Source organism: Argiope bruennichi, chromosome 1 (genome assembly GCF_947563725.1).
Source record: "Argiope bruennichi chromosome 1, qqArgBrue1.1, whole genome shotgun sequence".
NCBI classification, from domain to species: domain Eukaryota; kingdom Metazoa; phylum Arthropoda; class Arachnida; order Araneae; family Araneidae; genus Argiope; species Argiope bruennichi.
Window position 1 is genome coordinate 30,980,074 of NC_079151.1, and position 27,811 is coordinate 31,007,884.

General features: G+C 30.4%; 1 protein-coding gene across 1 annotated transcript in view; it reads right to left on the minus strand.

The window, feature by feature from the left end:
- The window catches only part of LOC129976024 (voltage-dependent T-type calcium channel subunit alpha-1I-like), a 154,961-nt gene that overhangs the window by 13,545 nt on the left and 113,605 nt on the right, over window positions 1–27,811 (minus strand). The window contains exons 17-25 of the mRNA XM_056089362.1: window positions 19,830–19,999; window positions 19,165–19,486; window positions 18,231–18,310; window positions 15,334–15,526; window positions 14,717–14,901; window positions 12,944–13,070; window positions 7,521–7,649; window positions 6,153–6,242; window positions 3,884–4,076 (exon numbers count right to left, since the gene is read on the minus strand). Coding sequence (XP_055945337.1) covers window positions 3,884–4,076; window positions 6,153–6,242; window positions 7,521–7,649; window positions 12,944–13,070; window positions 14,717–14,901; window positions 15,334–15,526; window positions 18,231–18,310; window positions 19,165–19,486; window positions 19,830–19,999 — 1,489 coding nt within the window. The remainder of the gene's footprint in view (window positions 1–3,883; window positions 4,077–6,152; window positions 6,243–7,520; window positions 7,650–12,943; window positions 13,071–14,716; window positions 14,902–15,333; window positions 15,527–18,230; window positions 18,311–19,164; window positions 19,487–19,829; window positions 20,000–27,811) is intronic.

The window sequence follows — 27,811 nt, forward strand, 5'->3', positions numbered from 1 at the left end:
CTGAAATTTTCAAGATAAAAAAAAAGAGATCTTCTTTTGGATCTAATATACAAAAAGAGATACAAGAAATTTGTTTCTAAACTAATAATTGATAAACAAAGATGTATTGCTTTGAAGTACGTTGATGAGGGAACAGACAGCTAAAAGAAATTTAAGCATAGGTACCATGAATCATTAGAGAAAGACAGCAAATATATTCAAATATCATCAGCAAAAGTTAATCTAAAAAAACAATGTTACAGATTTGAACTACTTAATATCTTCAGTAACATTGTATTACAAAACGTTATGTGACATAGTCTCGTTCATGCAATAATTATAAATACTGTTTTTAAAATGTAATCATGAATTTGAAAATTGAAAACGAAGAAATCTTTCAGAAAAAGCAAATTATTCAGCAAAAACAAAATATTCAAGTCACGTGAATCCCTTTTGGTTGTTGGATACAGAACTGAAAAAGAAAAGAAAACAGAGAATCGTTGAACAGGGAAGATTTCAAGCAAAATTCTTAAGAGGTAAATTTTATGAGCTATAAAAAGCTCATTTCGCGTTTTCCCAGCAGTAATATTCTGAATAAACCAATTTAATGAATTTTGTTACAGAACAGTTGAAATTTCGGAATCCATCGTAGTCGAAAGATTTTAATAGACTTGTGCAGTTTGCAGCGAAAAACATTATTTTAATATTCTAATGAAGATGGCCTATTTTTTAGAGATCCGTAGAGATCAGGAATTTTCCTAACTGTTATAATCAGTCTGTTTAATATCGATCATGCTGCTAACTATCTTGTAAATTTTATTAAATAATGCCAAAAAATTAAAAATATATATAATATTGGATAAAAATTGGCATGATGTTTTCTGTGACATCAGTAAAGCACAGGGAACAATGCCATTAAGTCATCATTACCTTTTTTTGCCTTTACTGAGTTGGTCATCCTCAAACACGACAATTCATTAAGGTGTGAAGAGAGAGAAGAGATTCTTCTCATTAACATTAAATATATTAAACTTATATTTTTCTATTTTAAATAGAAAATTGTTCATTCATTTATCCATAGTCTCAAAAGGGTTTCAAATTTTGATTCACAATAATGAAATACCGTGATATTTCACCGAGTTTCAAATTTAGGCAACCATATAAATAATAATAATAAAAAAAATTCCTTATTCAACTTTAAAATGGTTTTCTGTATCTTTTCTGTTAGCATCGGAACTTTTATTGAAATATTTGAAATTTTGTATTGACAAAGGATTTCAGCAAAATATCCTGAAAAATGCTCTTCTCAAACTTAGCGCGTTTATTTTAGTTGGACCTATACAAGTAGATGAACTTTACATAAGTTTGTTTCTACAAATGAATTATTTTTAGCGTGCTGTCAGCGATATCCAGTTTTCTTATAACTCTGGCATTTTTTAAATTTGGCATTACTGACTAATTCTTTTATTAACTGTTTTTTTAATGAAACCGCAGGGGTTTGGTGATAAGACCCGTATATATATTTATTTGTCCACACCGACATAGTCTATTAATAGAGAAAAGATTCTTTTAACAGTGTTTTAACAGAGGCCTCCAAAGTAAGACCGCAGGACCCTAGATTCGAAGTCTGATTCCGACAAAAACCACTATGTAAGCAGATCTACTGTAATTAAATACGACGGGGTTTGTTATCCTTCCGATTGTATGGCAAATCTATCATCCCTTTCATTGGATCATTGCTACATTTACGAATTTCATTTCAAAATAGACCTCGCAGTACTTCTGAACTGGATGTAAATATAACTAAAACTAAATATCTCTTAATAACAACGTTTTCCGTTTTAAGACATATTTTGTTCGCGAGTTGAAAAGAAGAACTAATAAGTATCTGGTGTGACCTTTGAAAAAAACTTTGCCCTGTAGGAATCAGAGAGAGAGAGAGAGAGAAAAAAATTAAATTTTTACGAATGAGTCGGAACTAACACATAGTAGTTTATGTGTATTCTTTATCCTTAACTGTAAGGATTTCACTTCAAACAGTCAATAATCTATTTTTAAAACATCACTGACGACAAAAGTCGGCAGGACTTTCACACTGACGAAAGAGGCATGATGTAGTAATCTCTCTCTCTTATAAAGAATTATTATCAATGGACTATATAGAGAGCATATTTTCTCTCTCTTATAAACCAAAAATAAATCAAAGAATTGGTATATCTACAAGTTCCATATCCTCTCCACCCGCAACAGCATCCGACAATCCTTCAGTCGACTGTTAATCAATTAATACAAGCGACTAGGGTTAATCTTTTGGCATAAAGTTTTGCCCATTACTGTTAGTTTAGCAGTGCGGAAGAAAAGAAGTTACCGATTTTATTTGAACTCAGCAAGAAAAGTTAGACATTCTAGCAATTGAGAAAAATTATTCTCTATTTAATATATGCGATACTATAATGATTTGAACAACACTGAAATGAATTTCACTGAACGAAGGTCAAAGCAAAACGAGAAAGATGATCTGAAGAAATTTCATTCCATTAAACTTGGCATGCTGCGATTCTTAAAGTTTGGCAACTTTTTTTTAAGCATAGATCTAGCAGAAAGAAATCGCATTCCCGAGATTTGGATAGAAATGAAAGGCAGATAAGAAAAAATAATTTTCTCAAAGGATTGAGTAGATTTACACTGTTTTCACCTTTTTTTTTTTTAGCTAAATAATAAAGAAGGAACTCTATTCAAAGGCATCAATGGAGTTAGATAGAGACAGAGCATAGAAAATCATACAGTTTGCCAAAATGGCTAGAAAGACGAAGTTATTCAGATGATTCATCCATGCCATGCTACATGCGCAGTTGAATGCCTTACGTTGTTGCTTCTTCTGCGCACATCTGTCTTTCAGCCGTCTTCTTTTCCATTCTTTAAGCATACTAGATGTTCGATGTGCAGTGAAAGGGAAGAGTTCCTTGTGGAAGTTTCTAAATCTGGACCGTAGCCAAGACTGTCTTGCAGGCTCTGCAATAACAAGTCTGCTCATCTTAGCAAGCATATTTCGAATCATTGCGGACAATAAGAGAAAGGACGCTTCATTTTCTTACGTGCTTTTTGACGGAAAAGTAATGGGGATTTAGACATGAAAATCAACATAATGTTGAAGCTCCATTAACATCATATTTCATAATAATTATTTTTTAGAGCCGATTAAAAATTGCTTTTTTTATTATAAATTTTTGGTTACGTGAAGTAGAATATTTTCACTGCGGCAACGAAACTCTCATTCATGAATGTTTGAAGAGTGAAGAACTTGCTTTATTGGAGTAATTATAATAATATATAACGATATATATCTTAAGCCATAGTAAAGACACAACAGTTTACGAGAGTATAGTAAAAACATCTTGGTTTCTTATGTCAAAGCTGGCGAATGTAAATGGAAAAATACTTAACTATAGTATCTGCCAGAACAACGATATAGGAGATATATCTCACTGTACTTAATAATAAAAATGAGAACTCTACTTATTTTTAATACTGTTTCATCTAATACCACCCCCCCCCCCTTCTTATGCTCAACAGGTATTTGAGAATAATTTATGCTGTAGTTCGGATAATGTTCTAATCATATGACTATTGTTTAAAATTACGATGGATAACTTTTTAGTTCTCAAACCGGATGGTGATATAATAAACATATATTATGTTCATAATAAAGCCGTCATGTCAATTTGGAAAAAATGAAGGAAAAAAAAAAGCTGGCTCCTCTTTTTTCTGCTCTTATGAAGTATTTATTATTATTTTTTTCTTACATATAATCAGATTGCATCATTGTATTGGCGTAAGTTTCCTATGAATAAATGCCTACAGCTCATTATTTAGATATCTTGAAAGAGCAAGGAAGAAGACCTACTTCGCCTCTTCTTCTCGAGTTTCTTCGCTCGTTTAGCGGCACGGAGAGCCTTCTCCTCCTTCTCCTGCTCTTCCCTGCACCGGTGGAAGTTCTCCACCACCACCCCGACGAACATGTTCAGCACGAAAAACGCCACCAGTAGCAGGAAGGAAATGAAGTAAAGCAGTCTCCACTCATTGTAATTGACGATGGGCTGCAAAGAAAAGGCATTAGCATCAGTCTATTCTTTTTGTACTCTGGTTTGGGTCGGATCTAGATCAGTATCTTTATTTATTCCGGCACCTTGCTTTTCATTATTAATACATTCAATACATTTTCTTAGATGTATTCTTTGTTTTAATACTTTTATGCTCCCTTTTTGTAATCTAAAACTGAATTTTTCCATTTTAAGATTTTCAGACACAATGGTTTTGGGTGTTGATTCTGTAGTGCAACCACTGATGGCTGTATCCGTTCTCTTTTTTGGCAATTGTTATATAAAATATTATTGTATGATTTTTTCGTGAATTTTAATGAGGCATTTAAGCTATACATGGCGGAATTTGGTCTATATGTTTTGAATTTTACTTAATTTTTAGATATTTTTTCCAAGTTTCATAGATAAGCAGCTACACCTGTTTAGATTCTATTTATATAACTGCATGATTTGAAATGCTATGTGTTCACTCCATTAACAGAGTAAGCAGTTGTACAGTATTTATTTATTGTAATTACGTACCATTCCTGCTATAAGTGATGTTTATAAAGATTTTTTTTTAAAAATATTTTCTTCTGGTGACGGGCTTTTCCCTATCGCCTGACATAAGCCTCAAACCCGGCTGGCAGACTGAGTCAAGGTAGAATTTGAATGAATTAAATTTGTCATTCATAACATTTAGTTTATACATCGTATTTATTCTAATTGCAGCCCAAATGCTAATTGGAAAATGCTTTAAATGACCTGAAGAAGTTTTTTTTTACGATTCAATAATTGTACTTCTAGAAAAATTATGAAATCTAAATTTTTATATAACCTCTGGTTCTATTAGCCATATTTAATAAAATATTCTTGATATCCATATTTTAAACAAAATTAGTTTCTTTCTTTTGCAGTCAAAACTGACCGTGTCATGAATTTTTGAATACCACTCACTCTCTTAGATAATTTCAATAGCCGCCTCGATAAATATCTACTAATTAACGGTAGCTTCGAGCAAGGACTCCCGATGAATATCCATAAATAGAGAAATTCAAAAATTGTATTCTGCGACTAGTTTTAGTCGCAGAAGAGTGGTTCTTCTATTTAAAATGTAAGTATATCAAGAATGTTTTACAAAATGTAATGAATACTAAATTAGAAATATGAGGAAACTGTATATAAATTTTTAAATTTCATAATTTGTTCAGCATTATATTTATTGAGTTAGTTAACACAAAATATAATTATTTAAGGGCTTCAATATATTTTTTGATTGAAATGGTATGCTTATTTTTAGTGATTTGGAAACCACGATATGAGTGAACACCGCCGATTAGAATATGTAAGATAAACTTAAAAGAAACAGCTTTGTGGAACATTCTTGGGAGAAGTGCTAAAAATAAAACAGAATAGCGAAAATATATATAAAAAATCAAATTACTACAAATAAAATAAGAAAATATACTATCTGCTAATGTAAAAATAAAATTCCCCATTAAAATGGACAGATAAATGTAAGTAATTAGTATTTTGATATTATTTACGCAAAATTCTATTATTTATTAAAAAGGGACAAAAGAAAGATGACTGAAAATGTATGAAATGTTGAGTTCCTGATTATGTTTTATCCAGTTTAAATGTTAAAATTGAATTAAAAACAGGCTTATTGCTAGAAACAAACAATAAAAAAAAAGGACAATTGCTGATATTTAATAATTTTAAGAGTAAGACTAATAAACACCCGTTGAAAAGAAACTAATAAAAGGCCTAAACTACTCGCGGATTGGAATTAGAAAATTTCCATTTCCATTTAACTCTTGCTGCTTATCCCGTGATTTCCGCGAGGTGGCAGTCAGTCTACTTTCTATTGCATCCCGCGTTTTTCGCAGTTTCAAGCGTTTATTTTTACGATTACAGATTTTTATTATATCATTTATTATTATGTAACAAATAGTATCAATTCACTTTGTTTGAAAAATATTTGAACTTATTTGCAAACATCACATTTAAATAGTTATTTTAAAAAATTACGCAGTCAGAGGGTTAAGATACATAGAGCATTGTTTATAAAAATAAGCTTTATACACTTACTTGTTGGTCGACACCAACTGCATCTAACCCTGTGTACATGATATTTACCCATCCGTCCTTTGAAGAGAGCACGAATAAAGACATGAGAGCCTTTGGAAAAAAAGTAAAAACTTAGAAAAATTCTGATTTGGGTCAAAAAGATATGCAATAAAGCAAAGTATAAAGTTTAGTAAGTATCAATTCGCCTTGATTTTATTTTTTTGAAAATAATCACGATGGATTCGAAAATATTTACTCAGCACTATTCTTTTTTGCAAATTTACATGCAAAGTTGTATGAAATAAAAAAAAAGGGTGTAATTTATGATAGTTGCTTGAAATACAATGAATCAAACAGCAAACGTTGCAACGGAAAAGTTTTTAAAGCTGACACTGTTTTAAACTATGTTGTGTAACACATTTTGTCATAGAGTCGATTAAGCAGGCTAATAACTGTTTTTTGATTTTTCGAATCAAAACCCAATTCGTACTGCAGTTGCATTCAAAATAATGACCTATATCCATAACCGGGGAATCTAACTTCCTTTTGAAATAAAAAGAAAGGTATTGCAAAGTTACAAATCTTTCATTTTGAAAATAAACTCAACAAAATAGAATAAATTTTAAATTGCAATAATAAGTATGCTGGTAGAAAGCAATAGCAAAATGTACAGCTTTCTTCTGAAAAAAAAATAAGAAATTAACAGTGTGCCTCTGATTTTAATTACTACTCCAATTTTGATGGCAACAAATCAATTGGGTTTTAAATGATAGTAATTTTTTTTTTTGCCATACTTCTAACAAAATTTTTTTGAAATCAGTTTACTTTCGATGTACTGTTTTCTAATTTTTTGATACAGAAAGTTCCAAAAATAAACGATGAAGTGAATATCTGTACGAGAGTTTGAATCCTCTCCGTGCAATGCAGAGCTTGCACTTTGCTCTACCTACATGATACTTATGATCATTATTTTGATAAATAATATATGATTTCTGACATTATAGAGGTTCTTCGACGGTCATAGTCTTTTAAAAATATCCAAATAGCTACATCGATTTATTATTTCTTCGATTATAACCAAACTGCCGACTACAAAATCTTTTGTGTAATGGGTCGCCCTCCCTTTTAAACAGTTCCTCTCAATTTCTTTGATATCAGCCTTTGCTTTTTACCAAAATTTCTCGAGATCATCTAAACCATAAACTCCCCTATCTTTCGAAAAAAAAAATTCTAAAATAGTGGGTCTTTTCATGCTCTTCTGTTCGGTCAAGTCTTTTGTTATCCAATCAAAGATTTAAGTTGATAAAATTTTTTCACAATGTTTCAGATGGATGATTAAATTTGCTATATTTTAATAATGTAAAATCGGGAAGAAAATGCTTTCATTACCTGTCCAAGGTTATCGAAATTGTACCGTTGGTTCACCCATTGATTTCGGGCGTCAGCTTCGCAGTCTGTGCGGTTCTTGACATGCCTTACGTCAGGCCCTTCACAGTAATATAGACTGCCTTTGAAAAGCTGAAAAATAAGACGAATAACATGTGGAATTTATTTTAACTTCAGTACTTGTAGTAAATATAATTCTAGAAGAAAAATTTATATAAGCATGGGGGGATTTTGCCTTGCCCCTGAATTCAAATATCAGGATGGAATATTTTACTATATATTATATTATTAAGTTTTATATTTATTACTTAAATTAAAATCTTAATGTCTGAAATAATATTTGTTTGTTCTATTTTGTTTTATTTAGTTTTTGACTATTCTAAATATGAAAAAAAATTACTACTATAAGAGAATCTTCTGTTTATAAGTTTATTTACTGTGTATAACTCATAATTGTGGTATCAAAAAGTTATTTCTTTCGTCTTTGTTTTTCGTTTTTTCACAGTTTTTATTTCAAATTAATAACTGCTGTGAATAGACTGAAGGCGTCTGTATTTTACATATGTTAGTACAAATAAAATGCAAAGGAATCCGAACTCTTGTGAAAATGAATGCATTATTTTGCAATGCCGCCTCTTCGTCTTTCATAGAAGTCTGCGACCACATCGCAGAGGAAAACAGCTTTTCGACTGCTCGCTTTAGTGTTATCTCTCTTGCGATGTCAATCTAACTCTGAAAGAGATATATTGTTGGAGCGCTTTTAGCTGAATTCTCAGTGACGGAGACAGCAAACCTTTTGGGACGTACGTGAAACATAATACAAGGCTGAGTGCTAGGAAACATCTGCATTCACATCAAGGCTGATCAAAAACTGATCTTACATCTGTAAGATGACATCTTCAATGCACGGAAGTCGAAAGTGATCGATAAGGATATTAGGATGAGAATAATGGTCGGAATGTGCAAATAATTGTTATCATAAATAATAATCTGAAATGAGCAATAGTTACCGGGCCCATTTTGCATCTAATAGGAACTCCATGCTGAGAATATTTACATAGGATGGCAGTGGTATGTTGCATGTACTGTGGATGCTACCTCAATGCACAGAAGTAACACCAGTGGTATATAGTTCAGCAAAACTGGGTTCCTACAGTACTGGCAACAAATAATGAACTTGATGAATCAGTGTGCATATTATGTTAGATAATCTAGAGCTTGTTTTTATTTGGAGGATATCCACTGATGCATTTATTCTTGATTATTTCTGAGCATGGATACTCCTGACTGCTTCTGAGCTATTTAGTTGTATAAAGTGAGATATGTTGGAATTACTGTGCTTAAAAAAATCACCAACAAACCATATTTGTACATGAAATGACACGATATCCCCACGATTTTGCCCGATATTCTGAATACCGGGCAGTATCGTGAAGATATCATAACGATATCAGTGAGTTTATGATAGTAGGGATTGTTCTCCTATTTTTTTCTTCCCGTTTTTTAATTTCTTGTTTTTTCCCTATTATTTTCGTTTGCCTGATATGGGAATATTTGGAGTTTAGATTTTGGTCTCTATTTCTTTTTCTAGCCACACTTTTAGAATCAGCGAGATCTCTACTTGAGACACAGAGCTCTTAAAAAAATGTAAATAACTTAATGCCTTCTTTCCATATTTTTTAAAAAGCGTACTTCAGTGAAAAAAGGGTCCATCCTGGGCTATCAATATGAATTCTATTTCTCTTTTATAGATGTTCATTTTCTCTTTCCTTCGTTTGTACATCATTCTATAAGAATACTATTCCAAATGACCCACATGGACACAGGCGAAAAGAAGACCGAGAAAGTATAGTGAAAATGGGACGTGAAATAGCAAATCTGATTTTAGAAGTATATAAATAAAATAATGAGAGAAAGAAGAATAAAAAATAAATTTTAATATAGTTCATTGTGATTATATGAAATAATCGAAATCATCTATGAATTTATTTTTATCCCGAAAATTATGTGAAAGGGAAAAAATTAAAATTATCTCTTCTCTCTTAAAATTAAAATTTTCTCTTAAATTTTAACTATCTTTTTAAATTTTTTTCCTTTAAAAATTTTTAAAACAAAGAGAAGCATGCAACATATATAACAAGAGAAACATCCTTTTCCTTGAACATTTCTACTTGTAGAAGCATTCGATAGATGGCGTTAGTTATAGCTGCATGCTAGGACCGCATTCGACTAAAATAAATTCCTCCATTCTAGTTGCGTGAAATGTAATTCAGTATTTCATATTTAATTAGTTATTAGAAGTTTTGAAGTTAGATTTAGTTATTAGTTAGAAGTTTTGTTATTTATTAGCCTTCTTATGTTCAAACTTAGATTCCAAAGAAATTAACTACTTTATCATGCCGTAATAAACTTTTTCGGTAATTTTTTTTTTCTTTAATCTCCTAACTTAAACTGCTAGCAGGGTTTGAAAATTTCATTATTTCTTTGATTTATAGAAAATTCCTTGAAAGAAAACAAATATAGTCTAATTGATGAAGATTAATTTCAATCATATTTCTAAAAATATGCAAAGTTAAGGTCTGAATATTTGTTCTAAAACAACCGGTGCAGATTTAGTTTCACAAAAAAAAAAAAAAAAAGAATGATACTATAAACCCCCCAAAAATTGAAGATTGTATTAAAAAAAGGCAACATTCCATTATTGATTTTTCGAACCAATTTGGATAGATTATAACATTTCATGGTAATTGCTGTAAAGAAATTCCGAACCAATGTCGGTAATTTTAGTTCGAAAAGCGAATCATTTTTCGAAACCGTATTGAGCTCATTCGAACCTTACATTAAAAAAAAGCAATTTCAGGGTTTATTGGATATCTTTGATCGCGTTAATGTATGGAAACCTTTCTATATTAATGAACTCATTATAGCGAGACAAGAAAAGAATCTTTAGAAGCAGATCAATAAACAAAAGAAAGTGAAAGTGATCAGGCAGATGGACAAACAGGCAAAATTGATTTTTTTTAAAGATTTTTTTCCCTTTTAGTTTCTTTTCCTTTTAACTTCAAATGAAAATTGTTAGTTTCCTTTCCTTTTAATTTAAGATGATATTTATCTTTTTCAGAACTGGGGATTTTTCCTTCCTCGCAAATTTTTGCAACTATGAAAATGCAATTATCTATTAAGGCTCTTACTTCTATAAATAACCCCCTTTTTAAAATTTTGTCAATTCTATTAAATATTTCCTTTTTATTTAGGCATGTACGAAATCCTGATATTAAAATATTATAAATATTTTTTAAGTTTTTCTTTGACTTTGAAAGTAAATGAGCAAATATTTAGTTTTTCCTATTCGGAAGCTATACACGAGAACTATTTTGGGAAGGATTTTGTAATTTTCGTACATGGAATAAGAATGATATTTAATTTTGCATTATATTTATTAATTTTTATTATATAATTTTACAATGAGTTATTTCTTCTCAGTAAGTGCTATTTAATTATTCTATTTTTATATAGAAATTCATTTTAGTTTTAAATATGAAGCGTTCAGAGTACAAAAGAAATCAAGCATTAGCAAGTTATGATACAAAAACACAAAGCATTAAAAATATATTTAATTACGAAAAAGGCTTCCACTGTTTAAAAATGTTGGAAGAATAGAAAATAATTCATATAATAATTTTTTTTTAGGTTTTAAAGGCAGCTCCAGATAACATTCTTAGATATAAAAATTACATTCAAAATGCTGTGAAATGGATTTAAATTCATTTCTGTATTGAGCACTTTATGTGCTTGCATTAAATTAAAATTTCAAAATTCATATAATCTGATTTTTAAAGCATAAGAATTAAGTATAATTTTACGAATAAATCTGATAAAATTTTGGATCGAGGATGTGCTCTAAAGATATAAATTGTCTCCGTTTATTTTGTCATTGCACATTTTGAAGATTTCTTTCTTTCTATATATATATATATATATATATATATACTATGCATTTCTTATTTCCTTCTAAAACTCTGGGCCAAATTCTGTTTTATATTCACGCCTCATTTAATATGAGATAGAAAGCTGTCCATTTTTAAAAATACAAAACTGAATTAAGTGTTCAATTAATTAGAAATAACAAAATGTTTGTCTTTTTTACACTTTGAACTGTTCTAACACCCTTTTATAAAATTTCCTTTTTCTTATCAGTCTTAAAGTAATGATGTTTAACCATGTTTAGAACTAAGTTTAGGTCAAACGAAGACACAACCTTTCTTATATTTCAGTATTTGGGAACAAAATTCGCAGTATTAATATAAAAATTGCTAGTAACCTATGGAGAAGATTAGTTATTGATGGTTTTTAAAAATTGTCTGGTTTAATATTTATTCTAATTTCAATTAAAAAGAGACGATTAGCATTTTCGGCAAAAAAAGCATTTTGTATATTAAAATATTTTGCATAAAAGTAGTTTTTGCTTGAAAAAAATCTTACACAAGAAAAGGATCTTATCCCACACAACACCGTATATATCAACTAACAAAGTCGCAGGATTACAAATTTACTCATTTTGTAACTTTCATGATTATATTCGAATTGTTGAAGAAAGACTTATTCAAACCAAACAGCTTTATTAAGTTAAGCTAGATAAATAAAAAGTGAAAAAGCGGGGCAATAAGAAAATGTTTACTATATTCATCCAAATTTGGATTGGAATAAATTGCAATTTTTTTTTTCTCCAGCCATTGACTTAAAGAACATTTACACCAAGAATAAGGATTCAAATCTGATCGCTATGTGAGACATGCATGCAGGCCTCACTCAATGCAATAGAACGTGCAAATGCTTTGCCGATATATCTTCTATCTAAGAAGAATCAAGAAGGCGTTTTCGCCCCATGTCGTCACAGATAAAACGAAATTTTGTTTGGTGTTCCAAGACCGATTCGAAGACTACTTGTCGAGATTCTGGACCCATATGCCTTAGGCTCTTTGACAGGAAGGGCAAATATTGATCCCATTTTGTTGTATTTGCCACCCTTTCTTTCTGAAGCAGGAGATTTTTTTTTCTGATCGAAAGGAAAGATTCGAATGTTTTCTCTGGTGATTGGATGCCAAAAAATGCTTACAATTTATAAAGTGTTAAATGTTCTTTTTTAAATGAAAAATAGCATATAAATTTTCATTTTCTTCCCGATACTGTTCCGTAGCACTATCGAAGTGAAATGTCAGATTTATTTTTAAAGTTATTCCTTATCTCTGAATTTCACAAGCAAAATTCGAAAGTACTTCTTTAATAATAATTTTACGAACCGTATTAAGCATGTCAATGTATGTTTTATTTCCATTTTAATTTTGCATATTAAATGAGGGATTCATTTGCCATAGTTAATAAGACAAAAAAATGAAGGAAAACATAAAAAAAAAATGGACACTCACCTGGACACCCAAAATGCCAAAGATAATGAAGAACGTACAGCAGATAAGCACGATGTTTCCGATGGGTCTGAGCGAGGACAACAGAGTCTGGACAACCAGTTTCAATCCTGGCGCCCGATTGATGACTCTATTTAAATGAAAAATAATGCAGTGTTTTTTTGTTTTTTTTTTATCTATTCAAGTTCATGAAATACAGATAGTGAATGCATTTAAATATCAATGGAACGGGAACAATAGAATAAGCATTGAATTTTTTTCAAAAAACTGCAGAATATTTTTTATTAATTATTTTTCTAAATTCTAAAAAGACTACGTGTTTTGTGAAAAATTTTTTAGCCGTGACAGTTTTGAATAATTGATACTTAAAATAAAAAAAAAAATGTTGTATTTATCCAACGAGTACACTATTCTTGGTGCAAATATTATTAACTTTTCAATCTCTTAAAAAAGTTTACGTAAGTTCTATATCTACAATTTATGTAAATAGTCATTAGTCAAAGTCAGATTTCAAAGGAATAGCTACATAGTGATTTCGGTGTTATCTAGAAACTTTTTTGGGTGAAATGAAGCCCTTTTAAAACATCTTTCTTTAAAAAAAGTACAAGATATGTTTTAGTTTTTAATTTTCAATTCAAAATTGGATTCTCCATAATTTTGTGAGCTCTTTTTTGAATCATGTTTTAAACCAGTAATTTGACTGTCGTATACATTCAAAATCTGGTAAATTCACAGAATTAATGAGTGCTAAAAGATGCACAACAAGAATTAAACAAGTGCGAACCAAGAAAATGTGAGTGGCTTGTGTTAAGTGATTCATTCACAAGTTTTATTGCATTTATTTCTAATTTTGAGAAAATGTTTAGATTCGATTACATTTATAAAGATGAGAACAATTTTGTCTTTTTTTCTCCCTTTCTTAATGAATGAATCTATGTTCCTTCCTTTCGAATGTGCAAAAACTGATATAAACCAAACTACTGAACTTCTGAGAATTGTATAGAATATTATTTAACCACTTAAATGACACAACAATTTTCTCCTATTTTAAAGTATATGGCTAACATTCGAAACGAATTTTTCTGAAAAAATGCTATAAATGTTTATATCTTTAAATTTTTGCATAAAATGGATTAAAAAAACACCCTTTAAATCAAAACTACATTAATTAATTAAAGAACAAAAGTGTTTTGAATGTTGTAAGAAAAAAAAAAAGAGGTATAAAGCAAAACTCTACAAAGAAGTTCATCAAAATTTGGAAACAACGAAGTTGCTCCGGAACTAAGAAATAAGCTGTATTTCTATCCAGTTTTGAAATACTGGGGTTATAATGGTAAAAAACAAGAAAAAAATGTAATATTTTTTTAATTATAAAAGCATTAAAATAATTGTAAAAATCCCTTTTGATACTCAGATTGCTTATTTTGTACTTCAAGAGTTGCAGAACATATTGAGAAAATATACAAAATTTGAACAAAATATTTTGCAGTAGATTTCAATTTATGAGGTCTTTTGTAAGAAGGCTTTATCAAAATTTAGAATTTGAGAAAATAGTATTTAAGGTTGTAGAATTCAACTTTGTTTATGCAAATGTAAAAATGAATGTAATTTTCCAAGGAATAAATGTAGAAATTCAAGGCAATTTTATAAAGAAAATTGCTCGAACATTAAGAATATTGAATTAAGAAATCGATATTTTCACCCAAAAACCGACTTTTCAAACTTAGTTACTTAAAAGAAACAGTAATTTGAATTCATAATAAAAGGAAACCTCACCTGAGTGGTCTGAGTGACCTAAGTAACCGGAAAACGCGTAGTATCCCAAAGATACGTGGGCTTCCGTCAGCTATAAAGGACAAACAGAAATCGACGAGGGAAATGATGACCAGAGATCCGTCCATCACATTCCACCCGCTTTTGAAGTACGCTCTGTTTCCGTACCACAGACCCTTCGCAATCACCTGCAACACAGAGAGGCATTGTTTGTTTAGTTATATTAACGTCCCGTTTGAAGCAACACTTGGGCTATTTTGGGACGGACCTCGTAATTTTGAACCATGGTCAGATGACGAACACAGAGAGACATATTTAAACCTTAGTTAAACAATGATTTCTGTCTTAAATTCATTCTTGCTTCAAAATAATGCTGACTTCTGAACACTTGATTCTGTTTATTAATTCATACACCAATAGCATAAAAGTAGCTGAACTGTTACTTGGCATTTTTTTGTTAGTATTTAAATGTCCACCTTTTTATTACAATTTTAACTAATCTAAAATGCCTGTTTACCATGATGAGTTTCAGTTACATGATTTGAAACAGCGCATTCATTGCAAACTGACAGATCTTCGCTGCTATTGACGTAATGTTTGAAAAGGGAGAAATATCTTACCTTTATAAACATCTCTATGGCGAAGACAACGGTGAAGACATAGTTGGCGGCCGTGAGAATGTTCCTCTCGAGGCTCCCCGGTGGGATAGTCGGTCTCTCCATGGCCAGGGTGATGCAGTTCAGTGAAATGAAGAATAATACGGCGTAGTCGAACGCCTTTTTCGATGCAATTGTGTTGCAGATCTGCCGGAACCTGTCCAAAATAGTATAGAACCTCTATTACCAAGCATGCATTTATATGAATAAGTACTACTACCAAGATCAAATGGATTTTTTTAAAGAATTGTTGTAATTAATTTTTTCCTTTCTTATATCTATTTCGTTATTTTCTTTCCCCCCTGTGTATTGTGCGGGAATCATTTCTGCTGAGGTATAGCGACTTAGAGGCAAGTCTGGCGAAGGATGCCTCGGGGGACCAGTTTCAGAGGGTTTCATGGGGACAAATACTATTAGTGAGTTTATGTAATTTTTTAAAATGAAATATTCTGAGGGAGTGAAAAACTAATGCTATGTCCTGTTTGTATTTACTAAAATACCAATACCAACAGGGGGCTAAAAAATTATATTGTTCCCCAAATGTCAGCTATCCTTGGAACGCCACTGTTTTTCTGAAATTAAAATCCATATTTTAGTGTTATTCAGCTGTGAATGACTTATTTGTACCCATAATATTATCCAGCTTTTAGGCTCCCTTTTTTAACTTTTCCCCATGGTTTAAAACACATTTTATGGATTCTTCTCATCAGATTAAGTGATATTCTAAGATTTACACTTTTCCCTCAGATTACACTTTTATTTCATTGGTGCCTTGAAAAATGTAAATCTGTGGTAATACTGTATTATTAAAAGGCTTTGTGTCTTGCCTTGTATTTATCTTTTAAAAATTTTACATGATATAAATAAATCTCTTGACTAAATTTTCATTTGTTGTCCCCTAGCCAGCAGTGATATGATACATATTTTTAGACGTTTTAAGGAGACAATAAAATTTAAAAATAATGCTACATATTTTTAAAAATTATGCTATACAAATTTGCATTTAAAAAGTGTCAAATTAAAAAAAAAACATTGATTTTATTCTTGTTCAAATATCTGCTGAAAGATTAAAAAATATCCAAAGGTAATTTTGATACTAACGAAGCTTCAATAAGTTTATCCACAACAAAGCATTTTGAAATTTTGATACTATTGCAAATAAATCTATCAGACTTCGTGTTTAATATATGTGATGTTAAAATCTTGTTGCTATACATTGAAAAAAATTATTGCTGAGACTTGTAGGCTTTTATTTTAAAAGTGGCCGTAGAATAATGGAAAAAAAAATCCACTTCGTTCTGCAAGAGTACACAGCACAAGCACGAGTACACAGTCGAAGTACAAGTAGTAAAATCATAGCAAAGGCGTATACAAAGAACAGAACTTGTAGAAACTCACAAAATAGGCAGAGAGAGAATTGTTGAATAGAAAACAGCAACTGCGCTCAAAACGCATAGCTAGAAAGCTCGATCCATGACTTGAATCGCCTTTCGTATTTATACATGCTTTTCGACAAACCATAGAATTTTCCATAAGAATCTCCAAATATCTGTTCCTAACAAATTCTTGTACTTTCTAAAAATAAATATAAATATAAAACGAAGAAATATAAAAATTCTTGGATTTCCCGAATTTTCATTTTGTCGCCAAATTCATCATCAAGGTGGAATTCAGAGATCTGATATCTATTCACTCTATCTTAGGAGTCGCTATTAATATCTATTCTTAATCATAGCACTAATTTGATAGGGAAACGATATACAAATTCTTAACAATATCGCATTTTATAACGGATGAACGGAAAACTTATAACGGATGAAAAGTTCCTTTTATCGCTTATGCGTAGAACAACTGAAAAGGTAATGCAGAATGTCACCTGCTTGATGAATAATTTGTTCCAATTGAATATCCATCATAAAGCAGATAAATATTAAATCAAAAGGATTTAACTCAGCTTCGCTTTAGTGCAAGGTAAAAATTCGGAAAGTGCAGATCCTATTTAAAGTTTCATTTGTTCAGTCTTCAAAATATATCGAGTATCATCTTTAAAATCTTTCATATAAATGCCAAAAAAGATGTGAATCTCAATAACCGAATCAAAATATTTTTAGAACGTTTTCGATAAACAATTTTATTTACCTTACTAATGATTCAATATGAGTACCCTTACAAATTTAACACAATTTAAGAGCATACTAATAGAAAGCATTCTTCCCCTACTGCAATTTAGAAAACTGACAAATAATTAGTCCTCATCTTACACACAAAAAAATTATCTTTAAGCGACATAAATTATCTTTAAATGGTAGAAATTATCATTATTAAGGTTAATAATTTATGTAATCTTAATTTTTTTCGTAAAAATTGTAAAGTAATTTCTTCCTATAAAATCACAGTTTTATATATTTTTGTAAAATTACAAATCAAATAGCTATATCTTATACATATTATTAATTTAAAAAATACTATGTAAAAAGTTTTAACTTAATTCCGTCTATTTTGATTAAATAATATGCTTTTATGTAAAATAAAAAAAAAATGAAGAGAATCTTAAAAGCGAAAAATTTTGCTGAAATGCAAAATTGGCACTAAATTAAATAAAATTTTAAAAAATCCCTTTGATGTGTCTGAATATATCATCCAAGGAATTACTGAACCTGATGTATTAGTTTAGGTTCAGTATATTTGCCAATGCATTATGACACAAACCGCACCATTCGTATCATTTTCTTTGATTGAGGAAATATTTATGTACTTCCTTTCACTCGTTAAAAGAATAAATATTTTTGAACTAATGTTTAACGAACAAAAATAAAGCATTATGCGACTCATTTGGAATTTTGCGAAACAAAATAAAATACCTGTTAGTTGGAGGAAACAAGAATATGGAATAGTTTTCCCGCTCTTTGATCCAACCTTTAGGTTCGATGATCCAGCAGATCTGCAAATAAAAAATAGTCCATTAATAATCTCATTCGCTTTAAAATAAATTATTATTAAATGTTATATTTATAATACCTCATTTTTAATTAAAAATTGTAAATAAAACAAAGGTGTTTTATTTATTAAAAAGGGAAATAAAAGACTAAAAGATGACAATAAAAAGAATGAGTTCCCAGGTAGTGCTTGATTGCATGGTGCCATAGTTTAATAATCTTTCGTTGAAATCAGAATATGAATTCGGGTATTTAAAACTTTTCATCAGGTAACTCATTTGAAACTATATTGCAGTTTGAAAATGATAACCAAATCATCTGAACTATCGCATTTAGAAAATCCACTTTACTAAGTAAGAGGACTTTACTAACAAAAAGAAATTTTACTTCCACAAATCTGATATTAGATATCTTTCCTTCCCTCTAGAAAAGCGGCGAGTATATGTTTTCATCAACTCTGATCATACTGAGAGCAAATTGAAATTGATTACATTGCGCCACTGCTTTGCGAAATAAGTAGGCTTAGCACTTGTAGTACAGTGAATTGTCTGGTAATACTGATGTGCCACCATCAATGATTAGAAGTTCAGTTGTATTGTTGCACATCCTCAAGAACAGCAGAGCTTTATCAAGTCTTTGAAATTGTGCACCCTGAAGAAGTTCAGTACTAGCAATTGAGTTATAATTAACATGGAAATAATTGAAGATTCAAGGAAAGTAAAAACTTGGTCGCAAAGGCGAAAAAGACAAAAGAATTTCTAAACGAAAAATGTACAAAAGATTTCCATCGGATTTAAAACTGATATTTACGATGTTAAACGGATGATTGGTTATGTTTGTAAAATGGACAATATCTCACCTTTTCGGTAATCTCACATTTGTCATTTTTGCAGTCAGGCGGTGCGGGTCCCTGTACCACAGCTGGTTCCTCTTCTTCGAGAGTCACAAGCCCAGGATCCGGCGCTGTGCAGGTACTACTGACTGAGTTATGCCGACTCGGGTAAAGACTAACGCTAGCCAGTGAACTAAGGGAGTTATCTGGCGGCAGAGAGTCTTGGCTTCTTAAAGAATACTGCGGACTAACGTCCTTGTGGGTCAGATGAACTTCAGTGTCCTTTAAGATCCGGTCCCTTAATAGAGGGACGCCGCCGTTACAATGACGGTGGTTGAAGACGTGTAAGCTGCAAAATAGATTGATAAATTTAAGCAACTGATAGAAAACACAATGTTTTTAACTAACATGGGGTATGGATACATAAGTTTGAAGTTGGTGATTAGATATAATTTTGTTTACCACCGTGAGATCAAAATTAAGAAGTTTAACACATATAGCTATGAACTCAACTATGCACCATATTTGATTAAAATTGTTGTCTCAAAAAGCTACATAAGTTAAAAAAAAAACTTTCGTATTCAAAATTTCTGTAGAGCTTTATGAGATAATTATTAAAATTTAAAGAAAAATGTTAATTCTTCAAAATTTGCTAACAAGTTTATTTTAGAATAAAGAGAAAGACAGCTTACCGAGGGGCGTTCTTGTTTCCGTTTAAGCTCTTCAGGGCCTCCGGGCACAAGCCTCCTTCCTCCACTGCTGCGGTGAGGCAGCCCTCGCATTCTTTCAGCTTTACTTTGGGATGGTCCTCTTCGAAAAAACTGGTGGCCTCTTCCTCACTGCTTTGCCGACGTGACACCGTCTGTAAGACGAACGATGCATAAATAGAGATGCATAATCCACGATTTTTTGAATAACAAATAATATTGCTATTGTTATTTTTAAATATGTGTTCCAAATATCTGTTATTTCAATCATATTATTAATTAAAAATTATTACTTAATATTAGATATAAAATTTATTAATTGTAATTAATACTTAATTTATTAATTTAAATAACGTGTGATTGAATTAATTTATCTGTTTCAACTTACTACTTAAATTTTATTTCTTTTCTCAAAACTATTTATTTAATTTATTTATTGGAGTGAACCATTTTCTGGAAAAGATGAATTAAAAATATATGTCATTTCTTTAAAATGTTTACTTTAGTTCTATATTCTAACAATAGATGGCGCCAGCAGTAAACAGAATATGTGTAATCAAAGTCAATCATGTCACGAGCAATTAAAAATGATCTGTATGGAATAGTGCATCATCATATGCGAATATCGAAAGTCACTCCCGTAAAGTGGAGCGGTGACTTCGCACTTTCTGGTGAAATCACCGCTCCGATAAATTTCAGTGATATACAATTCAATGTTACGATAATTTCAATAACCGGTCCGTTCACTTTTCAATCCATTCACAGATTTCTTTCGAGAGCTTCCATTGGACAGATCGTATCGTCACCGCTCCGGCAAATTTCAGTGATATCGTATCGATTGTTATTTTCTATCGTGATCCAAAACCTGTAATCGAAATATCACCAGTAAGATCGTATCAAGGATTTGAATCACACCCCTCTTTGAAAAGTATTGATCATTTGTATTTGTGACTTTTTGATATTGGTTACGTAATAACCGCTCTGAAAATATTCGTCATCCCTATGCATAAATTCTCTTTCATAATCTTCTGAGAGATGTTGATGCTTCCATGAAGTGAAAAAAGTAAGAATAAAACAGTGGAATATTGAGGGTTATTATTGCCTGCCGCATAATATTGCACAATTTTCCATATTTGGCTTTAAAAAATAATGTAAAATGCACTGATGTTTTTTTTTCATGGCACCCCTTAAAACGGTAGACGGACTTCCTGTATCATCTCCTTCTCCTCCAAACTGATACGCCGCTGTAATAAACTTTTTCAATAACATTCAAGTTACTGTATTTTATGGTCGAGTTTTCTTTCTCAAACTGCTTTTTCAAGATCCTAACAGTCCAATGATACATGAATAACAATGTACATAAAATTATTTTGATATTTAAAATGTAACCAAAACTTCTTGCAGGTAAAAATATTTTTCCCCTCGTTACTTTATAATATGTGACGTGAATTATTTCTTTACTTTTTTTTTTTAATATCTCACTATTTATGTTGTGCAAAAATTTATTAGAAATCAAGTAGGCAAAAGATATAATTAAAATGTATTTTTTTGAAATGAATTTTATTTAACAAAAAGACGGTATTAAAGAAACCAAAGGGTAGAAACTGCATGACAAAAAAATGAATTAAATGAATAATTTGGAATAGTATCGGAGGTTGATATCCAAAAAACAATGAAACTGTAATGAATTAAAAAGTTTAATATCAATTTAATAAAAAGAGATTGTCTGAATATATGGGAAAAGTAATGTTCAGCTTCTCGTATTTTCCTTCTTGTGACGATATGCATAATTGTTAATTTGCTTGTCTGTATGGGCATATATACAGTGTGACTATAAAGTTTTTCTCTGATAACAAAAAAGGATTGTGAAATAACCATTGAATATAATGCTATAAAACTTTTGAAATGGAAAAATTATGTTATTACTTTTATTTTTTAGTCCAGAGAAACAACTAATGCAGAAATAATGATTTTATATTCAGTTGTTATCAAAATGATGTCAACGAAGGAAAAAATTCTCTTTTTTATCTGGTCCATGCCATGGCTGTTCAATGTCCATTTTGGGTTTATCTAGGACAGAGAGCTTGCAACAACAGTTGAAGTTGATAAGATCAAAGTTAGAATTACAGATGCTGTATCTAATGACAGCCGAAATGAAGGTCAATACTGAGAATGTTGAGACTCGGATGTTGACTACAATGTTGAGAATCGGAATATCATTTTGATGTTCTTCGAGTTACCAAGGGATTCGCATTCCAATTGACTGACATAAGTGGCTTTATTAAAATAAAATATTGTATTATAAACGTTGTATTATAAAAATATATTCGATTTATTATAAAAGTTTTTATAATACATCGAAGCCATTAGAAGTTGTGACGGATGCTAACGCAATTGAATTCGAAGTGCAATAAATCGATAAAAGTATGCTTCTACACAAAATGCAAGCTAAAATAAAGTAATCTAAATTACAAAAGCTCACTGCCTTATTAAATTTTTGATTAATAACCAAACAACATTAATAGAGTAATAAAAGTAAAATGAAAAGAAAAACAAAATATAAAGTAAAAAATAACACAGTACAGCAAAAAAATACCATAAAACAATTTAAAAACAACTCTCACATATTCACAGTAAACTGAAAAATATAGCAAAATAAATAAATAAATAAATAAAAACAATAAGATTTTTGAAATTTTCCTCTTATTTATTATACATATTTGTGAAATATTTATGACAATTTTTAGTTTCAATTAAATGGAAATTCCGTAGAGGGATTCAATATAAATATGATTAAATTTGATTTCTAACTTATAAACTAACATGGAATTTTCAAACTTCTTGACAGTTGCCTTTTAACCTTCTGAATGAAATAATTAATCCTCAAGAGCTATCGAAAGTTTGCGACAACTGGTATAATCAAGACAGTATTTCTAATTTCAGGATTTTAAATCTGTCAAATCTGAGCGGAAATTGTCAAAATGCCAACAATTGTTTCCTAATCGGTGAACATTTTCAATTCATTGATTAACTCTAAACTTAGCTCTCTGTTAAAGCTGTATTCAGCAATCAAAATGAAAAATATAAAGATAGCGGTCTGAAATGGAATCAAAATATTCTGAAGTCCCTAAAAATCTAAATAATAATTTTAAAAAATAGTATTTCGAATTAGATGTAAGCAGGTGTTTATGATAAAAGCGAGTGATAGATCAAGGAAACAGTTTGGAACTTTGAACAAATCAAACACTGAATTCTTTGTAAAAAGGTTTTTATATTCTGAAAGCAAACACATATTCAAATATTTTTTGTTTCAGGATCTCGGATTAGCACATTGGGGCGATTTTATTTTACGAAGCGATGATGCGCAGAAAGATGAGTGCATTTTCGTAATTCTTTGTTAGGTCTTGACTTTGATTCCCATACTGTTAGATACATTTTCTTTCAGTTTTTCCCCCCCCCTGCTAGTTATTTTGGAAAGTGCTATTTTATTTCAGTTCGAAAACTTCATAATGTGGTTAGTTCTATCGGTAATAAAGTTTTCAAGAGTGGCATTAAGAATATTTTATATAATATTAGTAAGTAATGTTATAATTATATGATTAAAAATAAATAACAAATAAAAAAAAAAGAAGGTGTTTTAACGTAAAATGTTATTATTATTTGTCAAAAAATTAATAAAGAATTCCTAAGAACAGACATATGTTGTTTGCTAAGTTAATTACAATTCTATGTTTAGGCCCCCGGGAACAATTAAAAAAAGGTCTCAAAATATTTTATTCTAAATTTATACCCTTTTTCGGTAATTGTCCGGATAGTTATTACGTTTCTTGTTAACGCGAGTAATATGAGTTACAGCGAAATGAATCTACCTCCTCCTTCAACTTTCAATTCACTCCTATTTCTGTGAAATGAGCGCCTCCTTACACATGCGCAAAAGCACAGAAGCTTTTCGTATCAGAAATTTGACAGCAAACTGTACTTCACGAAACACACACACACACACACACACACACACACACACACACACACACACACACACACACACACACACACACACACACACACATTATGAAGCAATAGCAATACTGTATAAATTTATAGGACTACATCTTAGCGCCATCTATTGGAGACGTCATCAGGAGGATTCTTAAACGCGAATGGAATCGCAGTACAGAATACATGAAAACAGAAATCGAAACAAAGCGAAGGAGAGAATATTTAATTCTTGTGCATTTACGAGGGATTTCAGTAACAAGATTCTAATATCTATATTAATAAATTTTTTGTAGTCAGCATCATTTATTTAAATTCTGAAACTTTGAAGAACTTTTCGAGTTTTTAAAACTTCAAAATGATTATATTATAAAAACCTGAAAAAGGAAAAATCGTGTTAAAAAATTAAGCAAGACGTATGACTATTAAATATACATAACCGCTGTGAAAGCAATCTCCTTATTTATTTATTCTTGATTTACAAAAAAGAATTAAACAAATTTCTTTAAAAATTAGGATAAGAAACCTCATCTTTGAATAGATTATGGTCTCTTACAATATTCATAAAATCTCCCAAAAACAAGCTTTATTCAAATGATAACCGATACCATATTCAGAATATTTTATTTCTGCAGATTCATTCCTTTATGTCTTTTTTTTTCAGCAAACCTTCTGAGTACGTGTTTAGAGACATAATTTGAACCTTTAATTACAAATATAAAACTTTAAAAGCGTTGTATAATGCTAATGAAAAATCTCATTACTGGAACTCCCATAAAAGTAACCCTTAAAAATTATCACTACGAATTTCAGTATTTTATTGATCGCGAGTTGGAACGCACTTTCATGGTTTTAAGAATTTATAGTTTCAATTAAAACACAGTTCCCGAATGAACGAATGGTAATTTGCGATCTTGTGTTAATGTTTACCATCTAACACTTCGACGTAAATCCAGTTCCCGCAGTGAAATTGGCAAAATGCCAATTCTGGAATATTTTGAGGCTTTCTTAATAGTTTTTTTTAAAACTTACTTCATGAAGCATGAAATTGAAAGAGGTGCATACTGAAATTAATTTCTTTCTAGTTATGAAACATTAAACTTCATAACTCTTTTTTTCAATTTTAATTAGTTCTCAGCGTAAAGTTTTTTTCATATTTGCAGTTGAGAACTCTCAACTAAAAAAAAAATACAAACATATATTTTTCATTTAAAAAAAGTATTTCGTGTTCCTTCAGTCATAGAGTTTTCCTTATTTTTTGCGAAGTAAATTTTATCGAGTACACGGAAATGCTATCTAAGTGTGAAATTCGGGTTAGTTATTCAAAAAATAACGAACGAAATTATTCAGTTATTTCCATGGAATAACAAGGTACTTCATAAAATAATTAATAAATTATGTTCAGTTATTTCATGAAATACCTAGTTATTCTATGAAATAACGGATTTCAGACTGAAACGGCAACATATGCATTGTTATGTGTATGTTATCTACTATGCTGCAATGTCGAATTATTCTTATTTAGTTTTGAAAATAATTATTGGATTATAATAGGATTAGCATAGTTTTAAGAAAATTCTCTGTTATGCTCATTTTTACAGGAACATAACTATACTATCAAACAACAATAAATTATTAATAAAAGTAACGACTTGCTTATGCAAAAATGTTTAAAAAAAGTCCCGGAATTAATTGTGTAGCCGACTGGTTGGCAAAAAAAAAATCGTTTTTGATTAGGCGACGGTCAATGTATGGCGAGTACGGTCAATATATATATATATATATATATATATATATATGTAATGATATTTTAACTCTAATTTCAATTTAATTCATTTTCAAGATTTTATCTTAATTTAGCCCATAGTAACTTCATTCTAAAATATTCTCTTATTTCGTGATCCAATTCCACTGTCTCTACTTAATTCATTCAAGAGAAGCTTTGTTGAATTGCTGAATCAGCTAAAATCTAACTTTCCCACACTGCGCGTGAAGAGGCAAATTCTTTTTTAAAATCTCCCTGTGTTTCCCCTGCCTTCTCCGCGCGTGTAACGAAAATCCCTATCGAAATCTCGTAATATATTAGCACTATGAAGAAATGTTTTCCCTATCAAAATCATAGGTTATATAAGACCAGGGATGAAATGTCCAAGAGCTTTTTCCTCATTCCTTTTTCTGTGTCATTCTGTGTGCTCATCGCTTGTACATATGCCTGCTTCTTCAAAATGAAATAAAACGACGTCACGAAATTAAAAATATCTTCTCTGTCTTCAAACTGCATTCTGCTTCACAACAAATAATGTTATATTTGTTATATGGTCCTGAGTTAAAGATTCTTTAAAATTCCCGTCTTACATCATGACTAGTCGACTAATATAATCTGCAATAAACACTTGTACAGGATTTAAAGCATGTAAACGAAAATCGTTGAGATCAATAGTAAAAATCAATAATCTTTCTAGAAGTAAAACAGTAAGGATCAATGAAGGATATCTTTTAGAATAATGCAAAAAGAATGAAAGCAATGGATGCGTTGAGTAGTAAAGTGCATACTGAAAATGCTTTTACATGTGCAAAATATTTTAAGAATAAGTTGAGGTAGAAATGCGTTATTGTTAGTGCCAGTATAAGAACATAAAAAGCAGAATTATATTTCTAAGTTGAAAAATTATGTAAACGGTCTCACCATAATATAATTTCTTATATAATTGTAAATTCTGTAAATAGTTATTTTTGTTTCGTTTTCCTACTGTAAATATTTTGTTAATTAAATAAAATTCCCGTAGCATGCCCACCAAACCGTTCAATGACCAGAATGGTCACGGATACGGGGGTATGAGACGGCGTTCTGTTCTGTATGCATCATTAATAATGAAGAAAACACAAAATGAATAATAAATATCAAAATTAAAGTAATAAAAAGGGTAACCATTTTAAATGCATTATGGACACTCATTAAAATTTTTTCTCTAAACATTCTATGACAGATAAAAAAATACTGTTATGTGACACTATCTCTGCATGTACTATAGGTTAAGAATCCTTGAATATAGAAATAACAGCTTACCGCATGTGTTAGAAGGAAAGGATGCATGCATAGACGCTTTTCATATCAAAGCAAGGAAACGAATGGCCACCCGACACGTTCGATGTAGCGAATGTGTTAAAATTGGTATGGATTCGTTGACGTTTGGATATTTCTTACTGAATATTACGGTAATTTGAAGATAGTTACACAATTAGGAACAAAAATCATACCATTTTACGAAAATTGGATTCCCTACTGGAAATATATATATATATGTATAGTAGTTGTCTAAAATGGAATCAACTGCATTCCGCTGCAAGACACTCTATTTAAAAAAAGGAATAATTAATTTTTGAAGTATGGAAAATTAGAATTTCTCTACAATGTTTCTATAATTTTTTGATATTTTTCAGAAAGTCAGTCGAATAGAAACTAATTGTTACTGAATTATTAATTTTATGAAAAATGATAAGCTTAAAACGTCAAAAATGATTCTGAAGATATTTCGGATAGAGTGAAAATGTTAGATTCTTAAATTAAGAAATATAATAATTTGCCAAAAAAATGAACTTTTTCCATTCTATTATTCTAAGTATAGTTTATACATTTTACACTTATGCATTTGAGTTTAATAATATTATTGTTTTAAATTATTATTTGGATATTTTTTCTTTAAGCTACAACGTCTACATGCATTACATTAGCACAAATTTAATCGATACCCCCTTTTTTTATACAAAACCTATCATCTGTTCCAAATCCGTTGACTGAAATTCAATTTCCGAGACATTGTGATTTTATTTCTTAGCATTCCCCAAGACTTGGCAATTCAAATAAAAAAGAAATTAAACTAATAAGAAAAGGGAATTAAAACGGGAACAATTAGGAGCGGAAAAATCCAGATGATGAAATAAAGCTGAGCCAAAAATATTTTTTTTATGGAGTT